We start from the raw sequence: 12,751 nt of genomic DNA, 5'->3' as shown, positions 1-12,751 counted from the left end.
CTGATAAGAGGGAGAAGTTGAGGGTGGCTTTGGGGTTCCTAGTTGGGACAACTGTTGGATAAAGACGTACTTAACAGAGAAAACACAAGTGGAGAAGGAATAGTTGTGAGGGCAGCGGGTATAAGGAGGATCATTAGGGGGTGGGAGGGAGGGAGGGAAGGTAACGAGTGAGTTCAGTTTTCGACTTGATTGAAATGCTGGCTAATGGCAGAAATATGGGGCTGGCAGTGGGAGAGCATCTGCCTGGAGAAGTATATTTGGGAATAGGTGAACCTATCCAAGGAGAAAAAGAAGGGAAGCTCACTGCCCTTGTAGATGTTGAATTTAAAGACATAAACAAGGTCATCACTGTTTTAATTCTTCCTTGCACTTCACGATGACCCAGTACTTTGGAACTTCCCCTCCTAGTTTCCTGCAGTGGGGCAGGTCAGAGGTCACAGAGTACCATCAAGGGTGTCTGCTAATGCTTTTGATCCCCAAGGGGACCTCTAAAGCCCCAGGTCCGACACATAGATCCATGGTATCCTGAGTTCATATCAGAATGAGGCCAGAATACACAAAGAAAACTTTTTGATGAATGGCTTAAGTTGAATAATTTGCAGGTACACGTAGAGGCAGTGTTTGAGTATTTGTAGTTAAGCTGAATTTGAACTCCTGGAAACGTAACCTGTACTTCTCAAAACTTTTTCCATCATTGTCATGCTTGAGACATAGTCTAACCTTTGGATGTACTCTGCTGATATAATTACCTTGCTATCTTTTAAAGGTGGCTTTTAATCGGGTTCCCGAGCAGCAGCTACTGTTGAGGTGCTGGTTGCAGCCTTTCGATATCAGGTTCATTAAATGTTTCCTCTTCCTGGACGGGGCATCTGGCCTTGGCTGGTAGCCAGCTGTTGCTGAAATGCCATCACTTATAGGATTGCCCTTTAAGCCACTGATTTGTTATTTTGTTGAGTTTCAACTCCTTTCCTCTCAAATTTAAATGGAGCTTTATTGAATACAGTGCTAAACTCAATTCTTCCCATTCTCAGTGGCCTTTTCATCAGATTATTTCCCGCTAGTTCGTAGCATTTAGTTCTCTGGCTGGGCAAGAGGTTTAAGAATTAAAGACAGCTTGTCATTTAGGGGGCTAAGGACTGTCCTTGGGGAAGTGCGGTGGATTATCTCACAGACATGTCCTCAGTTGGCTGATGATTTATGCACAAGTAACACGAGGTCTCTTAGCCAGTTTTTTTCCTTTTTTGTAAAAATGTGCCAAAAATTCTAGGATCTTTAGGAATTTATCTCTAGGATGATTGTCCTGAAGGTTTTTTTAATTGAAGTTATAGTTGATTTACAATATTATGTTAGTGTTGGTGTATATCATAGTGATTCAATGTTTTTTATAGACTAAAAGCTTTTGTCCTGAAGGTTTTTAATTCATTTGAAGAAAATGAGTATGTAACAGTCACATTGAATAAAGAGAAATTTGGAGGTAGGGTGGGAAGGTGGGACAACAGAAAAAACTCAGGTTTTGTCTTTGGTTTTCTGTCTCAGAGCAGCTGTGCAGGGCTGGTCCTTTCTGTGCCCCAGGATGAAGTCTTGAGCAGGCCCAGTGTATTTGCTGATAGTTCTCCTATAATCAAAAGTTCTCCAGTCATATTTCCTTCCCAGACAGTCTCAGTTTGGTAATTAATATGTCTAGCCTCAAATAGACTGGTTTAAAGTGACAGCTTCTCCTGTCCCTAGCTCAGATTCTAGATTCACTTTGTCAAATTCCACCCAAAGAAAACCTGTTGGTAATTTTATTAGAATACATTGAAATTATAGATTAATTTACTCTTTAGAGGTGATAAACTTATTTTCTTAGGTTCATCATTTATATTTCTTTGCTATTGCAAATGCTGTGTTTTCAAAATTGTTTCCTATTTGTTGATATTGTATCAAAGTGCAATAAATTTTTTGTGTATTGATTTTATATTCAACAATTTTGAGGGATGTTCTTATTTAATAGTTTTTCAGTGAATTTTTAATGTAGACACATCATCTGTGCAAATTGATTTTTCCCCCTTGTTTTCCATTTCTTTTTTCCTTTACTTTTCTATGTTGCCCTCCAGACAGAATTGGTAAATACAAGTGGTGATAATTGCCATTTTTTCTTATTTTTGATTTTAGAAGTGTTGCTTGTAACAGTTCACCATTAGCTAAAATGTTTGTAGTAAGTTTTTGGTTGATATCCTTCATCAGGTTCAGAAATTTCACTTTGGAGTTTGCAAAGAATTCTAATCGTGTGTTTGTGTAGAATTTTATCAAATCCCTTTTCTATATCTGAGCTATTGTGAGTTGAATCTTATTGAGGGGTGTTAAGGTGCAGCCTGTGGTATCTTCTAGGTAGAAAGTCATTGCCAAGTGGACTGGGAGTGCCATGACATTTTGAAATATGAATTATGTAATGCTGATGCGTGTTGTAAACATATAGCCTTTGTAGGGAAATATCATGTCGTTACGCTGTTATGCCTGAAAAATAAAACATAACTTGGTTTGTTTTTCTTTCCAGTATTACTTTACTGTTCTTTTTGGCCACGAAGGTCAGAAACCACTAGAGCTGCGCTGTGAGGAGGAGCAGGACGGTAAAGAGTGGATGGAGGCCATTCACCAAGCCAGGTATGGGCGCAAATCCTCCGTGTGATGCTGGATTGTCTGAGTCTTGCATGGGGGTTTCACCATCAGCGGTAGTTTTGGATGAACTTGCAATTCCAAGATGGGTTTCCCCTTGGTTCCTCCTCCTTAGTCGTGTGTGAGATGATTCTTTGCACTTCCTGTGGATATGTTCTGGCTAAAGATTAAAGGTAAAAGATAAAACAATAATAATGATAATTACTGAACATAGGACTTGTGCCTCTGTGCCAGGCACTGTTCTAACTTTTTCTGAATTAAGGAATTTGTTAAATGTTTTGGTTCACTTACACTCTCAACAGTCTGTGAGAGACGTATCAGAATTATCCTCTCTTTCACAGATAAGGAAACTGAGGCCTGGGAGCTTAGCTTGCTTGCCTGAGACCACACAGCTAGTGAGTGGCAGAGCTGGGGTATGGACCCAGCCGAGCCTGCATTTGTAAACCTTGGCCTGTGCAGCCTGGTTATTGAGAAAGGGGACGCCAAGCGCTATCTAGGCAAAGAGAAGGGTGTGCTTTGGCTTCCTCCTGAGAAATACCAGGAAGGTGGAAATAAGCACTCTCGGCCTCAAACGGGAATGAAGAATCCAAAAGAGATGCAGGCAGACCCCTCTTGTTTATTTTTCATATTCGGTTCCGAAGTCCTGTCCATTTTTGCTTTGAATGGCTCCCAAACTTGCTGCTTTTTGCCTGTCCCTGCCCTAACCCAGGCTCTCCTCACTCCATGCCTCCCTGCTCGCATCCTCAGTGTTTCAGTGGCAAAACTCAGGCTTTTTCTTTGCCAGATATGCCTCCCCCACCTTCTCCTGTAAGTCTATTCACGTCTGTCTCTAACACCCACTCCCGGACACTTTCCCCCGCAAGCCAGTGCTCACTGGCCCCCCCGCTCCAAGTGGCCGCAGCGCTTGCTTTACTACATGTGGAATATTTAACAACTTAGTACAACGTAGGTTATGTTTTACATATTTCACGTGTGTGATTTCTGTTTCCTGGGCCGGATTGTATGCACCATGCGAGGAGGAGGATGAGGACGCATTCATTTCTGAATGGAGCACGGTGCTCATTATGTAGTCATTAGGAAATGTTCTCAGATTGATTATAAAGTGCGTAAGGTGTTTGTCCTGAGTTCAGGCTGTTCTTCGAGCCCTGGAGACTTTTTTCCTCTCCCCTCTTCTTTCTTCAGCTACTGTATATTGACCACCTTGCTCTGTGGCAAGCAGCACGCTAAATGCTTTACATACTTATCTGTCTTTTTTTATTCCTCACAACTACCCAGTAGGGTATTATTAATTCCATTTTACAGATGAGAAAACGAAGATTCATGATGATTAAGCAGAGCGGCCAAGTCTAACACAAAGTCGTTAAATGGCAGAACTGGGATCAAACTGAGGTCTCTCTGGCTCCAGAACCTTTAACCAATGTTCTGTATTGTAACGTTCTTCATTATTATCTCTTTTTCTCTTCCATCTTTCCCTCTTCTATTTCTTTTTCTCTTCCTCTAATTCAGAGATGAAAATGGATTAATGTCAGGTCAGGGTTGAGAGTAGGTGTTATTTGCAAAAGATTTCAGTTCCTTTTCTTTCCTCCCCTGCAAAATATTTCTCTGAGATGCACAGGGTTGGCGACCAAATGCTGCTCTCCAAGGGGGACCCCGGTGCAGCTTGCCAACATCATGATCCAGGCACACCGTTCAGCTGTCTTCACTCTCAGTGTCTCTGAGAGTTTTGCTCAGACTTAGGACTAGTGCAGACTGACTCACTGTAGAAAGAAAAGTCAGGTCTTCAAAGGTGAAAGAAGTATCAAGTTGGTCACGTAGAGCCCTTGGGTCATTTCCAGACACAATCGTTGTGACCACTTCTATTCCTTTTTACCTGGGAGTTAAAATGAAGTAAATAATTTAAAACACGTGTATTTGCCCCTTTTTTTTCTTGGAAGAAGAGCCAAGTACCATTAGTAGCCTAAGTGCCTTTGTAGTTGCCAAGCAAATATTGTGGTGAACCAAATAGAGTATGAATTGCTTTAAAATGGTAAAATTTCAAGTAAGGGATTTTTTTGGTATACCAAGAAAACTTTTTCATATATGTGGAAGTAGGTCAGTAGCTATTTGGTGTTGACTGACATATGATCAATCCAGGGCTCACATGATCTTGTCAGGAAACAAAGGTTTTAGAAACCACTTTAGTGGTTTAGGTAATTGAATGGTAAAAATTCTCTTCTCTTTTAGATTTGAAGATTTGGTTAATAATTGATCTTTTTTCTTGATGTCCTGACTTTTGGTCCATTAGATTTGCTTTTCCTTTGACTTGAGGTCCAGGACTGGGTTCTTTGATGACTTCCTTTTAATTTGACTGCTTTATACCTGAGTTCTTATATTTGACTTATTACATTGAGATGCTTCTTCAATTTTTGTTTTCTAAATCGCAGAAGATAATAACGTTTTCATTTATGTTTCATTGAGTCAAGTTTTTGGTATAAACTTGGGTCTGTGAAATTCATCCTGACTTTGTTCATATATTAGCAGAGCCAGAAAGTTAATGAAGCTCATTCAGAGAAAGGATTTGTCAACTGTTTTTGCTTGGCATTGTGCTAATTAAACAACTGGTTGGTTGACTAAACATTTTACCTTTAGAGGACAGTCTGATGGCATTACTTTGGTATTACTGCCTTTTGAATAGAAAATGCTCAATAATTATGGGTTTACTGATCCCTCTTTTTAAGTCTGAGCTTTTGATGAACTGATGACTGTTTTAGCCTGAGGCTAATTCTTTTCTGAGCTGCAGATCCTCCGTAGAAACAGGGACTGCTCAGAATCCTTCTCTTGGTCACTGCTCTTTTCCTGAGGTGTCTCTCAGTACTGGACTGGATGCTCTGTCTTTGGTGCCATGAAAATCACATTCTTGAGCCTGGCGTTTGTACCCCAGAGCCGAATTAACTTGCCCCCCTTTGCCTTCAGAGGACCTTTAAGTCATTTCCTGGCATGTCAGACTGCATGTTTTCTTCCTTAGATCTGGCCCAGGAAAACATCTTTTTGGAAATTAACATTCTCATTTTGAAGATTTGACCTGGTCTAGGAAGCTTTTTCTCCAGTTTTGCTCAAAGTTGGTTGATATTATATTTCTAGAAACTGGCACATTTAAAATATCATTTCATCATGTATTACTGGCACCGACTGGTTCATGGGAAGCTGCTAGCAAGGCTCAGTCTTGTTTCTGTCGGGATCAGGTGAGGCCAGAGTATTTTAATAGTAATGAAGTCTGCGCTTGTTCTATAAGTGGTTTGCTGGTTGGGTATGGAACTTTAGATATTTCCAGTAACCTGATATTTCTTTGTTCTCTTGGCCATATCTGTCCACCATGGTTGATTTAGTTGTAGACATTAGGACAATCAAAAACACTGACCCAGTTGATTGTGGGTCTTTAGGGCTCATTGGCTGACAAGCCAGTGTCCACAGCTCTTTTACCCACGTTTTGTCTTCTGGAGCCTTGATCGAACGAAGCCTCAGAAGTTAGAAGGTAGACATGGCCTGGAAGAGGATCCAGTTGTACCAAGTTGTACTAAGAGGTTCCAAGGGTCTTCCCATTCTGGCCTAAGCATAAGACCTGGAGGACCTGGTCTGTGACAGTTGGGAAGAGAGGTGGGTGGCAAGTATTCCAGAGTTGTAGGGGGTAGACTTCAAAGGACCTTGTGACCACCTGGATGTGGGCCGTCTTAGACCAGGGTGGTGTCTAACATGTCTCTCAGGTCCCTAGCTTGGATGGTGTCACTCCCTGGGAGGACATATGATGAATGAGAGCAGGTCTGTGGGGCAGGACGACGAGCACTGGCCAGGAAGGGCTTCTGCAGGGAATTGGAGGGTATGACTGCCTGGAAGGGGCAGTGGGGAACTGTGCAATACTGATGGGTCTCCTTGCCCCTTGGTATGTCAGGTATGGGAGAATGAGTAACAGGGGCTGCTAGAGAAGTCAGGTGTGTCCTGAGGGGAGAGCTGGCTCGGGGTTTCTACCAAGACTGAGGTCAGGGGAGGGCTTGTGAAACATTGGAGTCATGGGGAATGTGGTGCCTGGTGTTGCACACATGGGGTGTATGTGGCTTTGCTCACCTGCAGAGCTATGACTCATGCTCTCAGTGTTTGAGATGGTCCTACTATCTTTTGCCTGCTTTCCAATGTCTCCAACTGAAACTCAGTGCCCTCCCTCAATGCTCTCTCCTCCCTTTGGTGTGTGCTTGTGGTGGGTGGCTCTTAGGGTTTCCTTCATGGGGAGCATATTTGCAAGAGAAAAAGGATTCGGGCATATGCCTCCACTCCATAAAGCTCATGTTGCCTTTAGTTTGGCTAGGGCTTGACGTAGCCCTTTCCTTCACCCTGTCAGTTCTGAACTTGATGAGCAGAGAGACTTAATCCTCCAGTTAAGATTTTTAATTAAGCCTTGTCCTCTTGTCCACTAAAGAAAGCTCTAATGCAGCCTCTTGGGCCTGTTTTTATCTATAGTCCTTTTGATTACACGTGCCTCAGATGGCCTGTTGTCCATATTCCCCCTTCTTTCTCTCTCAATCTCTTCACCCCTCCCTCCAACACACACACACACACACACACACACACCATGGTAATTGTCCCAAACACCTAATGCTTGTAACCTCATTCTTTTTACTTGGATAGAGGCTTAATTTAGAGAAAAGTGTATAATACAAAATCTGTCCAACACTGAAGGATACACCGTGTGTATCCTATCATCCCCATAAAATCAGCGCTTTGTAGAATGTGCATGGAAAAATCCCTCACAAATCAGAAGAGTGATTACATAGAAAAGCTGAAAACGCTTTATGTTTCATAGCAAAACCACAGGACTAGAAAATCAAAAATGGATGGTGATGTTATAGCCCAGAGCAATCCCAAGGCCATATTTTGTATTCTTCTGGTAACAGTAAAACTATCACTATTAAAGAAGCTGAAAACGTGGACTTTGTTTTTTTGAGATATTGGATTTCTTTACTATGAACTTCTGTCAGATCTTTGCCTCCAGATTTGCCTGATGAAAGAGACTTTGACATTTTTTTCCCTTAGAGTTTGAACAGTACAACACAAAAGAAAAGGAGTAGTGTTTGTGGGTGAAAGATTTACTTGATTGGGTGGTAGAACTTGTTTTCTATAGAGAAAAGTTGGGCTTGGATTGTCTTATTTGCAGCCCTTTGTTAATACTTCTCCCTGTCAGTTATCTTTCCTGTTCCTTACGGTATTTTTGCTTCAGATGCTCATCTTGTCTCCTTCCTTAACCATCAGCTTACACTGCAGTGCGAGCTTGTGTCTCCACTCACAAAGCAGGCATTCTGTCCCCATGTGCACCTGGGCTCACCCACTGCAGGGGTCCGCCCCAGGGGAACATCTCTGGTTCAATGGAGAGCTCCTCCGTTAGCCTCTTTCCTCTGATTTTCTTGCTCTATTAATTATTCCATTTCTCCCGTATAGTTCCAGTCTATTTACCTGAGCCTCCTGTCTCCCCCTATCCCGCTCACTTTGACATTTTCCTTGTGTTCTTTGATTTTCCTTAAATCTCTCCCACCTTGAAACAAACCAAAAAACCCCTCCCGTGGCCCTGAATCCTCCTCTAGCTGCTGACCTCTCTCGAAAGCACAGCCCGGCTTCTTGGAGAAACGGTTTTGTTGTTCTTCCTCTGTATGCAGCGCCGGCTCTTTTCAGCCCTTGGCAATGGGTTTCTATCCCTACCCCACTGAAGCTGTGTCACCTGGGTCAACAATGACTTTCCAAAGCTTTTCTTTCCTTATATAACTTTGTAGAAAGAGAAGAGATTCGTGGGAGTGAATTAGTGTTAGAACCTCTAACACTGATGTGAAACATGAAAAATATTGATTAGCCAGTGGAGTGGATGGACCTATTGATGTAAGAGAATTTGAGAGCCAGAAAAATGGAGGGTAGCGATGCTAAAGCAGCCGTGAATGATGCCTGGAGGCCTGGTCTTGCTTAGATAAGGGCGCTGCTGTTCATGCTCAAACATTGCTTAAGTAGGAACTGCACTGCTGTCATCCTGGACTGGATTTCCCCAACTCCCAAAGACACCACGATGCCCCTGATATGAGGAATGCCGATTCCAAAATTTTCTCAATAACATTGAGCATAATCCTGGAGCTGGTGGGAGTGTTTCTTCAGTTACCCGTTGTATGACTTTTCAGTCTGGGTTTTAACTATGGTTCTCTCTCTCTGATATTCTGGATATATATGTTAATTATAATTATCTAACATATTAGACATGTATCTCTCATTAGCAAATATGTCTTCAATCAAAATAACTAGGATAAGGTTCTGGCCCAAGTAACAATTCCTTGCTAAGCTGATACAGTTTTTTCCCTTCTATAAGAATAATTAAGTGCTATGATTTTATACGGTGCCTCTTCTCTGGACTTTTCAGGATTCTACTGGAATATTTCCTTCTCTCCTGTGTGTAGTAGTGGTGGTTTGGTTTTAGTTATAAATATTATACAATAATATTTTGCTCCCATATATGTGCCATCTGTTGATACTCAACAGATTAGTTTGGCTTCCATCATGTTGAGTTATATGGCTTAATTTTATTATTCCCCTTTGCAGTGAGAAACCATTTTTTCTTGAGGGAAGTTAAACTGAATAACAAAAATGAATAAAGAAAGAAAAAATAAATAAATAAAACAAAACAGAAGTAATGAATAGATTAGGCAAAAACAAACTTGATAAATGTTTACCTTATGTCTTTTAAATTAAAAAAAAAAAACCTCTTAAACTTGAGCATTGTCTAGTAACTGGAAAATTTAATCAGACAAAACACATATTGGAAATATAGTAGAATAGAAATAGCAATGCTTTGAAAATTCTTACACTGAAGAGAAGCCATGCATGCGTTTTCAGTTGATTTGACACAGTCTGGAGTAGACTTTTATTTACTAGTGGGATACATAAAGAAAGCTTTAACAACCAAATCAAAAAATGGGCAGAAGACCTAAATAGACATTCCTCCAAAGAAAACATACAGATGGCCAAGAGGCATGTGAAAAGATGTTCAACATCGCTAAATATTAGAGAAATGCAAATCAAAACTACAATGAGATATCACCGCACACCAGTTAAAATGGCTATCATCAAAAAATCCACAAACAGCAAATGCTGGAGAGGGTGTGGAGAGAAGGGAACCCTCCCACACTGTTGGTGGGGATGTAAATTGGTACAGCCACTATGGAGAACAGTATGGAGGTTCCTTAAAAAACTAAAAATAGAACTACCATGTGATCCTTCAATCCCACTCCTGGGCATATATCCGAAGAAAAACATGGTCCAAAAGGATACCCCAATGTTCATTGCAGCACTGTTTACAATAGCCAAGACATGGAAGCAGCCTAAATGTCCATCGACAGAGGAATGGATAAAGAAGATGTGGTACATATATACAATGGAATATCACTCAGCCATTATAAAGAATGAAATAGGGCTTCCCTGGTGGCGCAGTGGTTAAGAATCCGCCTCCCAATGCAGGGGACACGGGTTCAAGTGCTGGTCCGGGAAGATCCCACATGCTGCAGAGCAACCAGCCCATGTGCCACAACTACTGAGCCTGCGCTCTAGAGCCCGCGAGCCACAAGTACTGAGCCCGTGTGCCGCAAGTACTGAAGCCCATGCTCCTAGAGCCTGTGCTCCACAAGAGAAGCCACCGCAATGAGAAGCCCGCGCACCGAAACAAAGAGTAGCCCCCGCTCGCCACAACTAGAGAAAGCCCGCACGCAGCAGTGAAGACCCAACACAGCCAAAAATTAAAAAAAAAAATTTAATTTAAAAATTTTTTTAAATTTTAAAAAAAGGAATGAAATAATGCCATTTGCAGCAACATGGTTGGACCTAGAGATTGTCATACCGAGTGAAGTCAGACAAAGAGAAATATCGTATATTGCTTGTATGGGGAATCTAAAAAGAAATGATTCAAATGAACTTGTTTACAAAACAGAAACAGACTCACAGACTTAGAGAACTTAATTCCCCAGGGGGGAAGGGTGGAGGGAAGGGATAGTTAGGGAGTTTGGGACTGACATGTACACACTGCTATATTTAAAATGCATAACCAACAAGGACCTACTGTATAACACAGGGATCTCTGCTCAATATTATGTAACAACCTAAATGGGAAAAGAATTTGAAAAAAAAAATAGGTACATGTATATGTATAACCAAATCACTTTGCTGTACACCTGAAATTATCAGAACATTGTTAATCAACTACAATATAAAATAAAAAGCTAAAAAAAAGAGAAAGCTTTATGATTTTAAGGTGGGAGGATATCCCAGTAAGAGCAGTAAGCTATGGAGACCAAATGAAATACTTTGAATGACTTGAAAATTGTGAGAAATGAAAGGTATTTTGTGAAGAAGAATAAACCATGCAAAATAAATCACATTAGATGACTTTTTTTTTCATTTGAAAGTGACTTCATTTGAATGACTATTTTGTGGCAGGCCCCATGCTAGATGCTGGACTAATCTCTAACATTTTTTCCTGGATTATTGTGGAACTTCCAACTGGTCTCCCTTTCTCCCCTTGTACTCCACCCCTCACCTCTGTCCTTTCCCACCACAGCAGCCAGTGTGATCCTGTTAAAAAGTCGAATTTGCCACACCTCTGATTAAAGCTCGGCATCTCATGCAGGGTAAAAACCTGACACTCTATATTGGTCTACATGCATTAGAATCCTGTTCCCTCTTTTGCCTCTCATGTACTCCCCCCAGTAAACCGGCCACTTTGCCATTCCCCACACAGGCCAGACCCACTCCCACCACAGGGCTTTTGCACTTGCTCTTGCCTCTACTTGGAAGTCTCTTCCCCCAGCTGGACACAAGGCTCACTCCTCAGGTCGTTACTCCAGTGCTGGCTTCTCAGTGAGACCCTGGTTGAAGGTCTCTTGGTTAAAGAGACCCTCTCTTACACCCTGGTTAAAATTGTAACCCCATCTCCCCCACTTTCTTTCCTACTCCTCCATTTTTTCCTTTAAGGTAACCATCACCAGCTAACATACTATATATTTTTCTTATTTATTTTATTGTCTTTTGCTCCGCAGTACAGTATATACTCTACCAGGGCACAGATTTTTTTCCCTACTTTGTTTATTCCTGTATCCAGTGCTTTGAACAGTTTCTGGGTACATAACAGTCAATAAATATTGAATGAAAGAATGAATTTGGAGTCACAGAAACTTATAAAAAGGAAATAAACATCACATAATCTCACCTCACAGAGTAAATAACTGCCATTAGGACTTGTGCGTGTGTGTGGGGGGTTCCACTTAATATTATAGAGATGTTGGAAAAATACAGAAAAGCACAAAAGAAGTGATTAATAATGACCCATAATTGCTCCAACCAGAGAAAACTCCTTTTTGTGTTTGGAGTATCTATCTTTCCCTCTTTCTCTCCCCTACTTCCCAACCCCTTGTAGCTGTGATATACATAATTTTCTCTCTCTGCAAGTGAACATGTGTGCATGTGCATGCACAAATCATATTTATTTTAATCACCTGGGGTTTTTGTTATTGTTGTTGTTCATTTATTAGTAAGTCTTGGGTATGTTCACTATTCTTTAAAATATGATTTTAAATGTCTTGTATCATTCCATTGTGTAGATGTACTATTGCTTTTTTAATCACTTCCATATTATAGACACATATATTTAGATTGTTTCCATTTTCTTATATTTATTTTAATGAATGAACATCTTGTTTCTTTGTACATTTTTTGCAAGTCTTTATTTTTCTTGGGTTAGATTATTAGAAGTGAAATTACTGTGACCAAGGATATGTATGACCTTTTTAACCTATCCTGATACATATTGTGACATTGTCTTCTGGAATGGCTCACTCCAGTAGAGAGTACCCATTTTACTGTATCTTTACTGGTACCGAGTAGCACTGTTTTTTAAAACTCTTGATACATTTGATAAACAATTTTTACTTCTTTGATTAAGTAGCACCTTTTTCCTGTATTTATTAGTCATTCATATATTATATTCTATAAAGTCCTTTTGTCTATTTCTTGACTCAGTAATTTTAGGCAGTATTATTGGCACCCTGCT

General features: G+C 40.8%; 1 protein-coding gene across 5 annotated transcripts in view; it reads left to right on the top strand.

Moving 5' to 3' along the window:
• Positions 1–12,751, top strand: part of RASGRF2 (Ras protein specific guanine nucleotide releasing factor 2) — a gene marked incomplete at its 5' end in the record, with an annotated part of 237,048 nt that overhangs the window by 56,737 nt on the left and 167,560 nt on the right. For all 5 annotated transcript variants that reach the window (XM_082458029.1, XM_082458028.1, XM_082458030.1 and 2 more), the window contains one exon: positions 2,537–2,643. In XM_082458029.1, the coding sequence (XP_082314155.1) occupies positions 2,537–2,643 (107 nt within the window). The remainder of the gene's footprint in view (positions 1–2,536; positions 2,644–12,751) is intronic.

The sequence above is a fragment of the Balaenoptera physalus genome, assembly GCF_965194825.1.
Source record: "Balaenoptera physalus genome assembly, chromosome: 3".
Classification (NCBI taxonomy): Eukaryota; Metazoa; Chordata; class Mammalia; order Artiodactyla; family Balaenopteridae; genus Balaenoptera; species Balaenoptera physalus.
The sequence above is the reverse complement of the archived record's forward strand: the minus strand, read 5'-3'. Positions and strand labels throughout refer to the sequence as shown.